Source organism: Panicum virgatum, chromosome 5K (genome assembly GCF_016808335.1).
Source record: "Panicum virgatum strain AP13 chromosome 5K, P.virgatum_v5, whole genome shotgun sequence".
Taxonomy (NCBI): Eukaryota; Viridiplantae; Streptophyta; class Magnoliopsida; order Poales; family Poaceae; genus Panicum; species Panicum virgatum.
The window spans coordinates 36,603,545-36,621,664 of record NC_053140.1 but is presented as its reverse complement, the minus strand read 5'-3'; the positions used below and the strand labels follow the sequence as shown (position 1 = coordinate 36,621,664).

Genomic DNA, 18,120 nt, shown 5'->3' with positions numbered 1-18,120 from the left:
CATGATGGCCTGATTCATTGGGCTAGGCCCCGAGATTGGCGGCGGCGGGGTCAATTGCCGACGATGCTGCCTCCTCGCGCCGGATCTGGGCGGGATCGGCGCGGCTCCCTCCCGGCGGCGACGAGTCTCAACCCTAGCGCCGATCCCTCTCGCGGTTCCTGCTCGTGAGGGCCTCCGGCTTCGACGGAGAGCTTAGATCTGGGTTTCGTGACTACTTCTGCCGACATCTTCATTTTATTTTCGCATGTGTCTTCCATGCAGTTGCTCGTGTCATCTTGGCTTCAATCTGCAGATTCTCTTACTCCGAAGACAGGTTCCATCTGCACTTCGTTCCGGTGGACTATGCACATAGCTATATTGGCCACTTTGTAGCATGCTATTCGCGGCAAACAAGGCTACAGATGGTTTGCTAGACTTGGAGTTTGTGGCTGTTTGAAGTGGGTCAAGTCTGGTCTGTTTGGTAGCATTGGCTTGGCAAGAAGGGGGGCAGCACCAGGTGACTTTGTCCATGTGGTACTTGTTCGGTACTGATTCTTCGGTGTTAGGAAGAAATTTCAAAGTCTAACCTTAACTGGTTGTACCTGGCAATGGCCTTGCTGAAGGTATTGTTTGGATTCCGAAGAATTGCTCTCTAGGGTGAAAACATATGATCTGGCCTTAATTGGTTGGGTCACTGCAATGACGGTGCGTGCGCGTACCATTTTCACGTTGGTGGTGTTGTCTTGAGAGCCTTATTCGAAGTTCAGGTGTTTCTATGGTAATGAAGGAGGCATGTAGCTGAAGATAAAGTTGTATATTGTAGTTTGCTACGGCATGATTTTTTGTCATGTCGCTCTTTTGTTCCTTTTACTCTATAGGCTGTGTGCATCTTAGTTATGCAGAGGCTGGATTGGATCTTAGTATGATTGTATCATCTTGATGTAATTATCTAAGATCAATAAAACTTCCTTTTCCAAAAAAAAAGTTTATCCTGGCAATCTCCCATCGAACCCTCCCTTTTCCTCTTTGCTCCACTTATTACCTCTGAACTCTGATTTACATGAATCTTGACGCTGACTGTCCAACTGCAGAACCCCGGCAGGGATCGATGCATATGATGAAGTCCACCAACCAATGCTGCATCCTAAACTGAAATATCCAAAAATGTCAACGGAACGGAGCATATCTGTAAGACTGTAACTCACCGCTCTCTGATTCCCATCATCCCAAAGCCCCGAAATTAGTCTGAAAAGTAGAAAAGCTATCACACGGATCCAGCACATGGGGATGGACCAACGGGATCCCCACTGTCATGTATGAGCCGTGCCTCTGGAGTGTGGCCTCAGTTGCCAATCAGACATCAAGAGCTCTCAAATTAATGCTGGTGATGGAGATACTTTTCATCCAAAACCAAAGTGGAGTTTATATACATGGCAGTAAGATGCTTGCTTCTTCCAAGTCGTTTCGTCAACGGTTCCACTTTCTTATAGAGCTGGTTCCGAGTTCAAAAAAAAAAAGAGCTGGTTCCCAGTAAAAGGTAGCAAGGCCTTGTTTCTATCAGATAGTTTTTTTAACGAAGTTTCTGAAGAGGTGACGCTCAGAAAGGCCAGAGAGCAAGCATGACACGTGAAAAGAACACCAAGGCAGATCTTACTTTTACTTTGGCAGACGAGCGGAATTACATACCCTTTCAATAGCGCAGCCGAACAGAAAGAGGTAGAGTTTTTTTTCACCAAAATTCTCCTTTCGCAGCAGCTCAAGTCTAGGAAGTGAAAAATATGTTAGACTAAAAAACACTTATATCTGACACCAATGGGATTTATGTCAAGGCAAGAAACCCTCACTCTGTAGTGGTAAAGATATAACTTCAGTCAGAATTAGATTTTTTACCACTCTGTAGTGCTAAAAAACACTTAGAATTAGATGGTCACCAACCCTACTGAACCTGCAAGAACCTGGCTCTACCTTGTGGACCTGTGGTAGTACTTGAGATGGGCCTTCGGCCCACTCTATGAAGGTGGGTTACGTTCCCCTACCACAATTGATTGTTTGGAGAACTTCCACTGATTTGGGTGGAATACTGGCCTAGTTTCACTTGATATATGTAGCTAATTTTTTTACAGATGATAAATGTAAAAGCTAAATTATTGACTAGAAAAACGGCTAACAATGTTATTAGTGATAGTATATAGTAGCGGCAGTGTGGTGGACTAGTGGCCAAATCTCGTGCTCCCTTCGATTTCTAATTTTTAATAATGTCCTTTATATTGGTAACATAAAGTATGTCTAGATTTTCTCGAGGAACTAAATTTGTTTAACTTTGACCATTAGTATACGTAAAATTACATACACTAACAATATAAGATAGGTGCTTATAGATTCACCGTAGAATGAACATGAAAAATATTTAATTATCTGTCATGGAGGTATCATATTTTCAAATAAATTATCCGTCCATGCTTATTTTATTAACTTTTAAATAGGAGAGAACACGCAGGAGCATGAAGAAGTTACCAAAAATTTGTCAGATTTGACATAAAATACGAATGAGCGACCCACAATTATTAGAAGTTTGCAACTAGCTTGAAGATGGGTGAACTCTGAGGCATGGGCGAAGGCCATGTGCTTGGCTGTGGTACAGTGCTTGCGTTTCTGCAAATTGTGTGGCCTGCGGGTTGGCCGGCAGGAAGCGTCGCCACGACGAGTCCGCGACATACTTTGTGGCTCGGCTTCGCCCAACTCGCCCGTGGGTCCAGCCGTAAGATAAGCCCCTCTGCCAGTGGCCACATTCAGATTCCTTCGATTCCTGCGGACAGCGAAATAGAGAGCAAGCAGTCCGGAAAACAAGACAGTTTGGAAACAGATTGCGTCGCTGCACAAGGGAAGAAGAAGAGCAGGAAGCAACAACAATGGCTGCGATGCCAGCAGCGATCTCCCCCGGCTGCTGCTCCTCGTCTCGGCTCTCCCAGCCTGCTGGCCTCCTGCCGCCCTCCACGAGCCGACATCGCTTCAAGGTCACGGCCATGGCGCCCAAGAAGAAGGTAGGTACCCCGTACCCATCGGTCTCGCGGTTCCACCCGATCGAGTTCTGCTCAAGCTGCTCGACCTGTTCCTGATCCTGGCGCAGGTGAACCGGTACGACGAGAACTGGTCGAAGCAGTGGTTCGGCGCGGGCATCTTCGCGGAGGGCAGCGAGGAGGTGCCCGTGGACGTGTTCCGGAAGCTGGAGCGGCGCAAGGTGCTGAGCACGGTGGAGAAGGCCGGCCTGCTGTCCCGGGCCGAGCAGCTGGGCGTCACGCTCTCCTCGCTGGAGCGCCTCGGCCTGCTGTCCAAGGCCGAGGACCTGGGCCTGCTCAGCCTCGTCGAGGCCGCCGCGGGGGCGTCCCCCTCCGCGCTCGCCTCCGTCTCGCTGCCGCTCCTCGTCGCCGCCGTCGCCGTGCTCGTCGTCGTGCCCGACGACTCCGCCGCGCTCGTCGCCGCGCAGGCCGTCGTCGCCGCGGTGCTCGCGGCCGGCGCCGCGGGGCTGTTCGTGGGCTCCGTCGTGCTCGCCGGCCTGCAGGAGTCGGATTGAGCTTGAGCGGCGGCGCAGCAGGTGCTGCTGCTGCTGCTGCTGGCCAAGAGCTCCGGCGCCGCGCCGATCAAGTGTTAGTATGTTGTAATTACATGGGGAAAAGAAAACGAAATCATGTTAATGCGTGGGAGCTTCGCCTTGTATCATAACTAGAACTAGGTGACCACGAACACAGAGCGTTAGCTGTTCTTGATCGTGCACAAGCAGAGTACTGCAAGCGCCATGGCGGATATTGGACGGGCACACGCCCAATAGCCCTCTTCATTAGCACAGTGACTCACTCCGTTTGTAAGCTTTGTTTAAGCAGGTGCAGTTTGGACCTGTATCATGTATATGTTGGGATCTTAGCTTCTTAGATGTCCAGACAGGGAGCATGAACAGAGTGAAAAATGACAATGAAAGTAGGAACAGAATTCTCCAGAAATAGCAAGAAAATTCAACCCTTTACACTGTGGAGAGAGGGGGCTATTTATACCCCTAGCCTTCGGCCGGGGTTTCCTAAACTGCCCCCTTCCAACTCATTTACAGCTCACTTACAACCGGTTTCAGGGTAAAATTACAAGGTTAGAGGTGTACAACTCCGACCTTCTCACGTATTCAGGTATACAAACCCGACCTTCTCACGTATTCACGTTTTACACGCACGCCTGCTCCAGGCGAAGGCTTTCGTTTCCTTCTGGGAGCTCCGAAGGCGATCCTCGTCCCCGAAGGTCCTGGTCTTCGAACTTGTGCTTCTGAGCAACCGTTCGTCACCTTCGACCGGACGAAGGCGATATCTTTCGCTACCGAAGGTCTTGGCCCCTGAGCTTGCGCTTCTGGGCAACCGTTCGTCACCTTCGGCCGGACGAAGGCGATATCCTTCGTTACCGAAGGTCTTGGTCTCCGAAGGTCCTGCAAACGAGTTAGGGAGCATTTCCGAGGGTGAGGGCTTGACCCGAAGGTCCAATCCCCAATAATAGCCCCTCGAGGGCGAGGTCCGAACCCGCGTTGAAGAAGAAGATTGCATGTAACCTTCGAGAAGTTCCCGAGGAAAAACGTCTCCCGAACCGTCGGCTGCAACGGTCAGTTTTGGTGGTGTACGTGTCGGGCTCCTATTGCGCCGCTTGGGCGGCCGACTCCTCGACTTTACCGTTGGTACTGTTGCTTTCCCTCGCCTATATAAGCGGAGGGGGGGGGGTAAATTATGTACCCTCTCGAGCTTTGCTTACCTTCGGCGCTTTCCACTATAAAGCGTTTCTTTCGAATGTTCCGCTTTTGTGCGTGGTCAAGGTTGTCGTTTTCCTCAGTGTAAGTGGATTTGCAGCTCATGGCTCGTACTAAGCAAACAACGAGGTTGATCGAAGGTTCATTAGAACCCTTTTTCCTAATTTGCCTTTCTTCGTTTTTGTGTAGTTATGGCATTCATTAAGAGGGCAGTTCTCCGTGCAGACTCTGGTCCAGCTCTCGAAGGAGAGGCGGGTGGTTCGCAGCCTTCTCAGCAGCAGCAGTTCAGCGAGAGCCTTTCGGCGGTATCCGCAGACGTGTCGGAACTAATAGGTCCGGAGAAACGTAAGACTTTGCTTTTCGAGCCATCTGTCGTTTCTCAGAGCACGATAGACTTCTACGTTTCGAAGGGCTATTTCACCGAGGGGGTTTGTCGCCCTCCAGGGGCAGAAGTGATTCCTGTACCGGAGACCGGCGAGGTTGTGGTCTTTAAGGATTTTTTTACAGCGGAGCTTAGGCTTCCGATGGATCCAATTGTGCCGAGGCTTTTGGAGCCATTTAACGTGAAGCTCCACGACTTTACCCCGAACGGGATTGTTGCATTGGCCAAGTTTCTGTGGGTATTGAGGACCTTCGGAGGGGAAGTGTCCGTGGATGCCTTTTGTAGGCTTTTTCAGCTGCACTGCCAGCCTCGTAAGGTCTATGTAGATGATGATGCCGAGCTTAGCGAGGTTCAGAACGGCTGCTGCACCTTCGTTCCTCGCAAGCCGAACAAAAGGACCGGCCTAGTGAAGGTTATGCTCTCGACGGCTTACCAGAACAAGTGGGAGGGGAACTGGTTGGGATACTGGTTTTACGACAAGATTGGCTTCCCTGATCCCGAAGGTTCTGTCGAGGAGAAGTATCTGCTGGCTTCGGACATTGAGATGTTCGATCACGTCTATCAGCCTGCCTTCAGCAAGTGTGGGCCGGGTTTCAAATCATGTCTGGAAGCCTTCATGACGGCTTGCCAAGTTTGTGGTGGCAGGGATGCTGTCGAGGAATTTCTGGCTGCGAAGGTTTGGCCTTTGACTGCTGGTTGGTTTCCGTCGAGGTTCGAGCGCAAGCGCTTTGCTGGTTTGAAGTATGATTTGACTTCTCCGGTTTTTGGGCTTCGGAGACCCGAAGGTTCCAGTGACGAAGTTATTGTGGGTGAGTTGGAGCGGCAGGCTGCGGAGATACTGGGTCCTTGGAACAAAAAGGAGTATCATTCTTTGGTGGAGGTGTGTGGTGGTAACCTTCGGTTGAACCGGTGTTTGGCTGAGATGGGCGTGGCCTACGAGGCTCGGCCGGTGCTGGCGAACGTCGTTCCAAGAATGACTCCGCCGGGGAACATTGGTTCGGAGGTTCCTGGGTAGAAGTCCAGAGGTAAGGCTAAGGTGGAGGAGGCGGGGAGCTCCAGGGCTGTTGGCACGCGAGGTCGTGGGCGCGGTTGGAAACTTTCGAGCATGAAGGTTTCTGTTGCGAGGGCTGAGAGCGCCAAGAGGAAGGCGCAAGATGAGGAGGTTTCTTCGGGCGACAGCGGTACGCCCTCATTCATGGAAGAGCTCATGGGGACGGTGGGCGGGGAGATTGTAGTTCCCGAGGGGAGGCTTTTTAGATCCCGTTATGATCTCAGCGATGAGTACGGGACCATGCTTTTTGGTTCTGGCCATCGGGTTGAGGTGGCGAGAGCTCTGATTAACCTTCACTGTTCTTCCGAAGGTACGACGAAACGCCGGAGGATTCAGAGTCTTGTCAAGACTGGGGCCAAGCCTGCGGACATTCCGAGGTCGCCTGAGCCTAGGCCTACTAGGCCTGTGATTGGTGTCCCGAAGGATGCAGCGCCGATGGCGGCGGTCGCCACACCTTCCCTTGCGGCGGGTGCCGAGGAGGAGGAGATCGCGGTTGGTGAGACGCTGCTCTCTCTCAGGGGCGGGGATTTCCCAGGCGGAGCATCAGCTCTACCTTCGGATAGGGAGGTGGATGTTCTGGAGGGGTTGAGCTTCGATGAAGCCAGTAAGCTTTGTTTCCTTGGTTTTGACAACCCTTGGTTTGTTTGTGATCTTAGATGGTCCCTCTTTTTATTTCCTTCGCAGCTGTGTCTGCGTCGATGAAGCAACTTTTGGCGGTGATGCATGGGCCTGGAACGACTGGGATTCTTCCCCCTGAAAAGGGTAAGGCGGGGTCGGATTGTGTTTAGCTTTTGTTCACTTTTTGTTGTCCCCGAAGGTGATTTTGTGTTTGATTCAGAGTTTAATGCAGCCGTGGCAGAAACGTCCACCTCTGATGCTGCATTCATCATGGCCGACTTGAGCAAGAAGCTTGCCCACGCTAGCTGTATTTTGATGCAGAAGGTCAAGGCGGACACGGACCTTCGGGTCAAGAGCGCCACTGAGAAGCTGAGCCTGTCGGAGAAGCTACGGCGGGCTGAGGTGTAAGTTCTCGCTCTGAGGGATGAGAATACACAATTGAAGGAGAAGTGTACCAGGCTGGAGGCGGCAACGAGGGACAACGAGAGGGTTCTTGAAAACCTTCGGAAGATGGTAGAGGATGACGCCAATGAGAAGAAAGCTCTTAAGGATAAGGTTAGTGAGTTGGAGGCGATTCAAACTAGGGTGGCGGAGCTCGAGGGGGTTTTCTCGGATGTTGCCGCTCGGGCCGACACGGTGTACCAAGAGTACAGGAAGGCTCTTGCTGCCCTTGGAGCGGAGCCTTTGCCCTTGCCTGAGCCGGCCGAAGGTCCCCAAGTTTTCTTTCAACTTTTGGACTGGTTGCTATCGGAGTTCGAGGGCCTCGGGGAGGTGATGAGCGTTGCGAATGATAACGCGGTGTCCGTCTCCTTCGAGGGGCTTGTTGGGAATCTTCTCCATGCCGGCGCCGTCGACCTCTCTAAGATGGAAGGGGACTTTCAGTACGTTCCCTACGATGGTTTGTCTGAAGAGGTTGATAGGATTCAGAATGTCAAGATTGCATACTTCGAGCGCTTCTGGGAGCCTTCGGGGAAGGTCGCTGTTAGGACCCTTGCGGCTGCTGCGACAGGGGTAAGCTTTCTTTCAGATGGCTCTGAGTTTTTTTTGGTTTTTGGCTTTCTCGTGGTAAAACTTTGTTATTTGTGTAGGAATTAAATCCTGATCAACCTTCGGGGGTCGATGGGACATACGAAGCGAGCAGGCCTCCTTCGGGACGCGAAGCAGACGGATCTCCCAGAGCTCAGGTGTAAAGATTAGCTTGTAGGGGTTTGTTTTTGGGGCTTTAGAACTTGTTTGTAAATATTCCCGTGCTGCAGGATGTGAACAATGCTAGGGTTTCGATGAGCTGGGAGGCTTTCAGCCTTGCTTGTCCCGGATGCAGCGTTGCAGAATACTTGTGATGGTCCGGACGTGATTCATTGTAATCTTTTTTACTTTCGTCGCATGTTAACTTCGCGTTGCTTCTCGATGTGTACATACTCTCGGGATTGTTTTTCCCAGGGCTTCTTGTTGCGCATCCTTCGGGCTCCCTCTCTGTGTGCATCCTTCGAGATGCCTTTGTTCGGGCATCCTTTGAGATGACTCTTTGAATGCATCCTTCGAGGTGCTGTGTTTTGTGCACCCTTCGAGGTGTCTTGTGGTGTGCATCCTTCGGCCTCCCTCTCTGTGTGCATCCTTCGAGATGCCTTTGTTCGGGCATCCTTTGAGATGACTCTTTGAATGCATCCTTCGAGGTGCTGTGTTTTGTGCACCCTTCGAGGTGTCTTGTGATGTGCATCCTTCGAGGTGCCTTGTGATGTGCATCCTTCGAGGTGCTATTTTTGTGCATCCTTCGAGGTACCTTGTTTTGTGCACCCTTCGAGGCAACGCTCGTTAGGGTTTTGTTTTGGGAAAAATGTCTCCCCCCCTTCCTAACGAGTTGTTGCCCGGAGGCAGTTTGTGTAGTAAGGTGAGTTCTCTTTTGTGGAACTTTGTTAGACTATTTGATTACCACCGAGGCAACGCGAGGAAATTTTGAATTTTTGAGAAAATGTCTCCCCCCTTTCTTGCGCACTGTTGTCTTCGGGGGGTTTTGTTCTTTTTGTTGTGTGGATCGAGTAATTGATGCCTAGGGGTTTGAAGGAAAAATGTCTCCCCCCCTTTCTGGCATCCATGTTTCGATCTTTCCGAGGGTATTTTTCTTTTGTTTTTTTGCCGAAGGTCTTTTGGTTTGGTTCGTCTTAAAAGTCGAAACCCCCTTGGTGTTATTTTGGCACATTTTGTGACTTTAGTGCCGAAGGTTTTTTGGTTCAGACCTTTAAAAAGCCGAAGCCCCTTAGCGTTCTTTTTGCACATTTTGTGTCTTTTTTGCCGAAGGTGTTTTGGTTCGGACCTTTTTGATGGTCAAAGCCCCTTGGCGTTTGTTTTGCACTTATTGTGCCTTTTGTGCCGAAGGTTTTTTGGTTCTGACCTTTTTGAAGGTCGAAGCCCCTTGGCGCTTGTTTTGCACTTATTGTGACTTTTGTGCAGAAGGTTTTTTTTTGGTTCAGACCTTTTTGAAGGTCGAAGCCCCTTGGTGTTTGTTTTGCACTTTTTGTGCCTTTGGTGCCGAAGGTTTTTTTTTGGTTCGGACCTTTTTGAAGGTTGTCGTGGTGCTGCAAACCACGGCCGGGTGGCGGAAGGCACCCGCCCTAGCCCAGAGGGTGTGTACTCGGGGGTTAGCTAGTCCTAGTTAGATCTCACTCAAGAACACGATGAACACAGCAAGATTTAGAGTGGTTCGGGCCGCCGGAGCGTAATACCCTACGTCCACTGTGTGTTGTATTGCCTTCCCATGAGAGTGAGAGAGTTCGCGAGAGCTTGTGTCGTGTGTGTCCGGAGAGCCTGTAGTGCGCAGCGAGCGCCTCCTTTTTATATCTCAAGGGAGGCGCGTACATGGCTGTTGGGTCCCCGACAGGTGGGCCCAACGATGTAGTATAAAATAACGTACTGTTCATACATTATGGCGTAGCAGGCAAAGGAGATCTCTCTCCTGGAATCCCTTGCCCGCTCCTGGAGTCCCTCGTCCATCATGTCCAGGTGCTGTCTTGTCGGGACGATACCAGACGTAGCTAGTGGCGTCGCCTGTCACCTAGCTGAACGGGCTGTGTAGCTTGCGGCGTAGGCGGCATGATGAAAAAGTGCCGTGCCGTCGTATCCATTTAATGCTGCAGCCATCGCTGCGTCGGGTGCGGCACAGGCGGCTGCACTGTGTACCTTGGTAATACGCGGTGCACAGTGAGGCCTGACAAAGGCTGCCCCGCGTGCCGCGGTGATAGATTACGCCTCAACCACCGCATTAAATGCGGTGGGTGGGCGAGTCTCCTAGCGGCGGACTCGCACACGAGCCCGCGCCCGTGCCTCCGGGACACGTGGCGGCTCCGGACCCCCACGCGGTAAGGGGGGTCCGGATGGACACAGGAGGTCCCGGACCCCTATGGGGGGTCCGAGGCCTCGGCTGTCAGCCCGGAGCTTCCCTTCCTTAGAGACACGTGACATCTCCGGACCCATCCCTAGGCGGGGAAAGGGTCCGGGGCCGTTGTCCTGGTGAGGAAAGAGCCTGACCCGTGGGGCCTGGCTACTCCGTCCTTTGCGCGCAGTTACGGATAGCTACGCGGGTCCTGCCTTGCTGCAGTAAGAGTGGGTATCCCTGCTACAGGGTACCGACAAAGGTCGAAGCCCCTTGGCGTTTGTTTTGCACTTTTTGTGACTTTTTGTGCCGAAGGTTTTTTGGTTCGGACCTTTTTGAAGGTCGAAGGCCCTTGGCGTTTGTTTTGCACTTATTGTGCCTTTTGTGCCGAAGGTTTTTTGGTTCGGACCTTTTTGAAGGTCGAAGCCCCTTGGTGTTTGTTTTGCACTTATTGTGCCTTTTGTGCCGAAGGTTTTTTGGTTCAGACCTTTTTGAAGGTCGAAGCCCCTTGGCGTTTGTTTTTCACTTTTTGTGCCTTTGGTGCTGAAGGTTTTTTGGTTCGGACCTTTTTGAAGGTCGAAGCCCCTTAGCATTTGTTTTGATAAGTATGCAAAGTTTACGGATTCTGTATACTTTGCTAACTTATTGCTTTGTGTAGCATATAGATGCTTGCCGAAGCTTGCCATTTGGGTTGCTTAGGCGAAGGTGACACTTTGTTTGTGGGAAATTTATTTCATTGAAATGGTTTACAATGGGTCCACCTCGTTAAAAACCTCACCTCCGGTGTGGAGTTTCCCCCTGTGAGGAAAAGAGTACGGCCCTTTTACAAAGTAAAAAGAACTGAAAAAGTCTGCGAAGGTCCGCGTTCGCTTATAGTTTCGCGATGCGGTCTTTTCACAATCTTAAATGTAGTACTTTTTAAGGTTGTCCGCATTCCAAGGATGCTGCAGCTCATTGCCTTCGGCGTCAGACAGGTGATATGACTCTGGCCTGTTGCTCTTGATTACTAGGAATGGCCCTTCCCACTTGGATTGAAGTTTGCCGGAGGTTTCGGCGTTTGTCTTTCTTTTTAGGACCCAGTCTCCTACTGCGATGCTTTTTTTACGACCTTCTTGTCCCTCCACTTCGTGGTTTCTTGCTGATACTTTTCTATGTTTTTCGAGGCTTCTAGGATGTCTAGCTCCATGAGGTCTTTGTCGTCCGAGGGGATGGCCTCAACTTGATGGGTTACCCTTAGGCTTCGGTTTTTGAGCTCCTCTGGTGTCATTGCTTCGGCACCGTAGAGTAGCCTGAATGGGGTGAACTAGGTGGTTCTTGATTCGAAGGTGTTGTGCGACCAGATGACCTTCGGTAGTTCATCAGCCCATTTGCCCTTTTTCTGATCAAATAGGCACTTTTTGATGCTGCCGAAGATGATGCCGTTGGCTCTTTCAACGGCCCCGTTGGATTGCGGGTGGTACACCGAGGCAAAGATTACCTTCGTGCCCACACTGTAGCAGAATTCTCTGAAGAGCTGTGAATCGAATTGTTTGCCATTGTCGACAGTGATCTCCCTTGGGACCCCGAACCTGCAGATGATGTTCTGCCAGAAGAATTTTCTGATTGTTTCTGATTTGATGTTGATGAGTGACTTGACCTCGATCCATTTTGTGAAGTACTCAACAGCAACTACTGCATACTTGTAATTGCCCTGAGCTGTTGGTAGAGGTCCAACTAGGTCAATTCCCCATCTTTGAAGAGGCCAGATCGGGGGTATTAGCTGAGTTGACTCCGAAGGTTTAGAGGACTTTGGGCCCATCATTTGGCATGCTTGGCATATTTTCACTATGTGCTGAGCGTCCTTCAGCGCCGTTGGCCAGAAGAATCCTTGCCTAAAGGCTTTGGAGACAAGTTGTCTGAAGCCAATGTGTGATCCACAAAACCCGGAGTGAATTTCTTTGAGGAGTTCGATTCCTTCAGTTGTCGAGATGCACTTTAACCATGGGCTGGTGACACCTGACTTGAACAACTCTCCCTCGGAGATGATGTAGCTCCTCGCCCTCTGGAATATTTTTTTCTCCTCTTTCTCATTTGGCAGCTCGATGTTTCCTCAAAGGTACTCCATTATCGGTGTTCTCCAATCTTCGGCTGAGATGACTGAAACTTGTTTTTCTTTTTTCGGCTTGACCGAAGGTTCTGTGATTTCTTCGAAGAATACATCCGAGGGTAATTGTTCCTTTCTAGATGCTGCTTTTGCCAGTTTGTCAGCCTCGTCATTCATATGCCTCGGGATATGGACGATGTCGAAGCCTTTGAAATGCTTCTCCATGGCTCTGACGGCATCGAGGTACTTGATTAGTTCTGGTTTTCTTGCCTCTGCGTCTTTTTCGACGTGGTCTCTGACGACCTTCGAATCTGTTCTGACTATGAAATTTTGAAGGCCAAGGGCTTTCATTTTGCGAAGGCCCAGGAGCAAGGCTTCATACTTGGTGGTGTTGTTTGTTGATGATTCGAGGTTGCCGAAGCTTAGCCGTGCTGCATATCTTGTTTTTGCTCCTGAGGGAGATTCTATGATCGCAGCAATTCCTGCTCCTTCGTTGCACCAGGCTCCGTCGTAGTGCACGGTCCAGGTTTCAGCTGAAGGTTCCTCCTTGAAGATTGGGGATGTCCAGTCGGCAATGAAGTCTGCCAATACTTGTGACTTGATGGCTGTTCTCCTCTCGAAGTCTATGTAGAACTCAGATAGTTTTGAAGCCCATTTGGCAATCCTGACCGAGGCTTCCCTGTTGTTGAACAGGTCATGCAGAGGTTGATCTGTAACTACGATTATCTTGTGGGCTTCGAAGTAGTGTTGAAGCTTTCGAGCAGACATGACTACTGCATATGCAATTTTCTCTAGCTCTGAGTGCAGGAGCTTCGAGCTAGCTAGAGCTTCGGATACGAAGTAAACTGGTAGCTGCTTCTTCTTCCCCTCGGTTTCTCTCTCGAGCACGAGCGCTGCACTGACAGTAGAGTTGGATGCCGCGATGTACAGGAGCAACACATCCTTCGAGTCAGGAGAGGTCATTTTGACCATGTTCTGGAGATGATTTTTGAGTGCATGAAGGGCTTCGCTTTGCTCGGGGCCCCACTCGAATTTGTTTGCATTGCGAAGGACCTTGAAGAATGGTAGGCTTCGGTCAGTAGAGCGAGGGATAAATTTGTTTAGGGCTGCTATCCGCCCTGTGAGCTTCTGTACGTCCCTGATGGACTTGGGCTCCTCCATGTTCTAGAGAGCTTTTACTTTGTCAGGATTTGCTTCGATGCCTTTGGTGGACACGAGGCATCCTAACACCTTTCCTTTGTGAACTCCGAAGATGCACTTGTTGGGGTTCAGGGACAGGCCTGCTTTTCTTAGGCTTGCGAAGGTTTCGGCCAGGTCTGCCACATGATTGCCTCTTATTGAACTGGTTACTACAATATCGTCAACGCAAGCCAGAACATTTCTTCTGAGTTGGTGCTCCAGGACCACCGAAGACATTCTTGAAAAAGACTGTCCTGCATTTTTCAATCCTTCGGGCATCCTCACGAAACAATAGGTGCCGAAGGGGGTTATGAAGCTTGTTTTTTCTTCGTCCTCTTTCCTCATCCAAATCTAATGGTATCCGGAGAAACAATCCAGCAGATACATCAGTTGACTGTTTGCCGCATCATCGACGACTCTTCCAATTCTTGGCAGCGGGAAGTCATCCTTCGGGCATGCTTTATTGATGTCAGTGAAATCGATGCACATGCGCCACTTGCCATTCTTCTTTTTGACCGGCACGGTGTTTGCCAACCATGTTTGGTATTTGACTTCTCGGATAACTTTTGCATCTAGCAGTCTCTGGACCTCGGCCTTGACTGCTGCAACTTTTTCATCTGCCATTTTGCGAAGCTTCTGCTTCTTTGGCTTGATGTTTGGGTTGATATCCAAGCGATGCTCAATGATATCTCTGCTGACGCCCCATAGGTCACTGGTGGACCATGCGAAAACATCTTGATTCTTGCGTAGAAATTCAAGAAGCTCTTTTTCTTCCTCGGGCTCGAGGGTTGCGTTGATGGTTACCATTTTGTCAGGTAGATGTACGTCAAGGGGGGCCTTCTTGACTTCGCAGTCTTCCTCGAAGGTTTCTTTCTCGTTGTCTCTCTGCTGCTCTCTGAAGGTGGCAGGCTTAGATTCAGTCCGAAGGTTGTGGACATTTTTCTGGCCTGGGGTGTATCCCCGCTCTATGTCCCGCGCAAGCTGCTGGTCTCCACAGATGGTGATGACCCCCGCGGGAGCCGAAATCTTCATGCATAAGTACAATTGATGTATGACAGCTTCGAACTTGTTGATTGTCCCCCTTCCTAAGATTGCGCGGTATGGGTAGGGCATCTCTACCACATCGAAGGTGATGTGCTCTGTTCTTGCATTGCCCGTGTCTCCGAAGGACACAGCAAGCGGCAGTTTGCCGATTGCATTCACTCTCTTTCCTCCGAAACCCATTAAAGGGATATCCGAAGGCTGAAGCAGATTTCGGTCGATGCCCATCTTGTCGAAGGTGTCGGAAAAAATGATGTCTACAGAGCTGCCAGTGTCAACCAGTATCTTGCCAATCCTCCAGCCCTGAATGTTTGCCTCGATGACAAGAGCATCTGTGTGTGGGTAGCTGATGAGGTTGACATTTTCTTCAGAGAAAGTGATCGGAGAGTGTGACCACTGGGTTCTCTTGGTTGGACCTTCAGAGACGATGCAATGGACTTGCCTGAAGTAGTCCCTGCGCTGCCTCTTATTTTCGAAGTCCAGGGTGGAACCTCCGGAGATGGGCATGATCATACCGAAGGATGGTAGTGCCGCGGGTTGGCTATTTGCGGTTTGGTTTTCTTGTTTTGTTGGGTGGACTGGGGGTGGTGGTAGCTGCTCTTGAGTTAGTTGAGCTTGGGTGGTGGGTTGAATGGTTTGTGTTTGAGGGTTTGGCTGCGGCTGCCAATTGTGATTGTAGTTGTAGTTAAACATGGGTGGACGGTATGCTTGTGTAAATGTGGGTGGTGGAACGAACGAATGTTGCGCGTACTGTATTTGTTGCGGTTATGGAGTCTGAGGCCATGCAGTGTGCCCAACTAGCTTGGTTTTTTTCTCGGACTCCATTCTGTCAAGGGTCTTCTTCTTCTCCGGGCACTGGTTTGTTCTGTGGTCGGAGTCAGACCCATGGAAGTGACAGAAGAATTTTTTGTTATCACGCGAAGGTCCACGACCTCGGCCCCTTCCTCTGCCGCGACCTCTGCCTCGTGCCCCGGACGAAGGTTGCTTGTCGTTTGAGCATTGGGGTTCCGACTCTGGCGGTGTTATGAAGGGATCGAAGGTTATCTGGTCCTCATCTTCATGCGAAGGTTCCAGAGGTAAGATGAGCTGGTGAGCTGGCTGCTTCTCTTGCTGCCATGTTTGCTGGTTGTATTTTTCTGCTTGACGCATGATTCTTCTTTGCTCGACCCTTCTGCGGTGGTCGGCGTCTGACTTCGCGTACTTTTCTGCTTCTGAATAAAGCGCCTCTAGAGTCCTCAGAGGCTCTCTTATGAGGTGGGAAGCAAGCTGGCCAGGCAGGAGACCCTCGATGCATTTCTCTATCGCATCTTTCTCTGGGAAGTTTGGAATTTGAGCCTTCTTTTGAACGAACCTCTGGAAGTAGTCATAAAGAGGCTCACGGTCATGCTGGGGGCATTTGAAGTCTTTCACAGTGTTTGTGTTGAGCCTTCTGAAGCCCTGGAAGTCCTGGAGGAGCCTTCCTTTCAGCTGATACCAGTTGTTGATTGATTGCGGAGGCAAGTACGAGTACCAGTTGGCCACAGAACCTTCGCAGGCCATGACGAAGGACTTGGCCATGGTGGAGTCGTCACCTCCGGCCGAGGCGATGGTTGCTTCGTAGGCCATGAGGAACTGAGTTGGATCTGTTGTAGCGTTGTACTTGGGGAGCTGTGTGGACTTATAGCCGAGCGGCCATGAAGTTCGCTGCAGAGCGACTGAGAGTGGCGAGGTCGGGTCAAATGGGAGGTTGACCGGCGGTGGCCTTTGGTTTTCATTGTGAGCGAAGGCTGTCTGGAGGATGACGCGGTTTTCTTGCTGGGAGGAACCTTCGGGCATTTCTTGGTATGTCCTCTGCAAGCTCTCAACTTCTGCCTCCATCTCTGCTAGCCTGCGCCTGGCCTCGGCTAGCTTGTTTGCCTGGTCCAGTGCCCTCTTTTTGGTGGCAAGCTGAGCTTCGATGTTCTTTTTCTTCATTTCAAAGGCCTTGAGCTTGAGTGCTGCTTCTGTGAGTTGATGAGCTTCGGTGTTTTTAGTGTTATCAATCGGGTCTCCATGAAGAGCAGCTTCGTTGGTGATGTCTTTAATTCGTGGGTTGGCTCCTTCGTGCTGTGGTTGAGGGCCATCGAGGATATGGACAGGCTCAGTGGAGGTGCTTGTGGTGCCGGCGGTGGCTTTCTTCTTCGCTGGGGCCATCGTGGGTTGTCTTTCAAGCTGGAACGGTGGGCGCCGCTGTTGGGATCTTAGCTTCTTAGATGCCCAGACAGGGAGCATGAACAGAGTGAAAAATGGCAATGAAAGTAGGAACATAATTCTCCAGAAATAGCCAAGAAAATTCAACCCTTTATACTGTGGAGAGAGGGGGCTATTTATACCCCTAGCCTTCGGTCGGGTTTTCCTAAACTGCCCCCTTCCAACTCATTTACAGCTCACTTACAACCGGTTTTAGGCTAAAATTACAAGGTTAGAGGTGTACAACTCCGACCTTCTCACGTATTTAGGTGTACAAACCCGACCTTCTCACTTATTCACGTTTTACACGCACGCCTGCTCCAGGCGAAGGCTTTCATTTCCTTCTGGGAGCTCCGAAGGCGATCCTCGTCCCCGAAGGTCCTGGTCTTCGAACTTGTGCTTCTGAGCAACCGTTCGTCACCTTCGGCCGGACGAAGGCGATATCCTTCGCTACCAAAGGTCTTGGCCCCTGAGCTTGCGCTTCTGGGCAACCGTTCGTCACTTTCGGCCGGACGAAGGCGATATCCTTCGTTACCGAAGGTCTTGGTCTCCGAAGGTCCTGCAAACGAGTTAGGGAGCATTTCCGAGGGTGAGGGCTTGACCCGAAGGTCCAATCCCAAATAGTATAGATTATTAGAGCGACGATGTGGCAAGGCGCTGCATGAATCCTCTGTATTCGTCACCATTTACGCACATCCCCCTTGCATAAGCTCCTAGCTCTGTATCACGTGGATCTTTGTTGTTTGTTGTGTTGCAAGCATTCTCCTAAATTATTTTAGGATTCTCCTCTTTCATCTTTGACCCGCTGGCACCATTTTCATCTTCATCCTTGATCGCCAGCATTGTAATCGGTTGGATCTGCCCTGCTGGTATGGCCGATTGTCGGGGGAGGCGATGTATATATGTCAGTGGCAGCTTGAATACTAGGAATCCCAAGAATGAAACCGCAAACGCTCTAAATACTACAAATTGCAGCTTGAATTGCAAGAACGAATATTAGGAATTACTTTTTTAGTGCACGTTAGAGAGTCTCAGAGTCTCGAGTTTCTACTGCTTTACGTAATATCAACAATGTACTGAATGGGCGCCGATTTGGGGCCAACACACAGACGCGCACGAACGCGTGGCGAGTAGCGACGCTCCTTACAGCGCCGCGGCACCAACCGGTCAGACCGGTATGGTGGACTAGTTAGACCGGTCTCGTCGGGGCAGCCTGACAAAGATCCAATGAACGCCCGCCCGGGAGGGACCCCGTCGGGGTAGACGTACCTTGGGTTGCTCGCTCGGCAGGCCAGCTAGGGCGTCCTCAAACGCCATGGAGACGAGAGAAGAACAACATGTTGAGGTTAGAAAATCTAGGATAAAGAGAAAACGTAAAAACGATAAAAAGTAGATTGATTTGATAGATTCGATTGGGTTGTATGCCCTCAATCGGCCG

The 18,120-nt window shown here is 50.6% G+C and overlaps 1 protein-coding gene across 2 annotated transcripts; it reads left to right on the top strand.

Moving 5' to 3' along the window:
- The first annotated feature begins 2,668 nt into the window (after positions 1 to 2,668).
- Positions 2,669 to 17,382, top strand: LOC120707213. 2 transcript variants are annotated; one of them, XR_005688881.1, is made up of 3 exons: positions 2,752 to 3,020; positions 3,107 to 3,885; positions 17,312 to 17,382. XR_005688881.1 is itself a non-coding variant. In XM_039992055.1 (2 exons), the coding sequence occupies exons 1-2, from the start codon at positions 2,889 to 2,891 to the stop codon at positions 3,548 to 3,550; spliced, it is 576 nt and encodes a 191-aa protein (XP_039847989.1). In that variant the 5' UTR covers positions 2,669 to 2,888; the 3' UTR covers positions 3,551 to 3,913. The 2 variants fall into 2 exon arrangements, 1 of the variants encoding a protein (XP_039847989.1); XM_039992055.1 differs by lacking the exon at positions 17,312 to 17,382 and having other exon boundaries at positions 2,669 to 3,020; positions 3,107 to 3,913.
- Positions 17,383 to 18,120: the final 738 nt, after the last annotated feature.

Bases quoted from the DNA above. Each gene is read 5' to 3' on its own strand.
- LOC120707213 (XM_039992055.1), top strand. From the start codon at position 2,889: ATGGCTGCGATGCCAGCAGCGATCTCCCCCGGCTGCTGCTCCTCGTCT. The intron at 3,021-3,106 runs GTAGGTACCCCG...ATCCTGGCGCAG, and splicing joins CCATGGCGCCCAAGAAGAAG to GTGAACCGGTACGACGAGAA.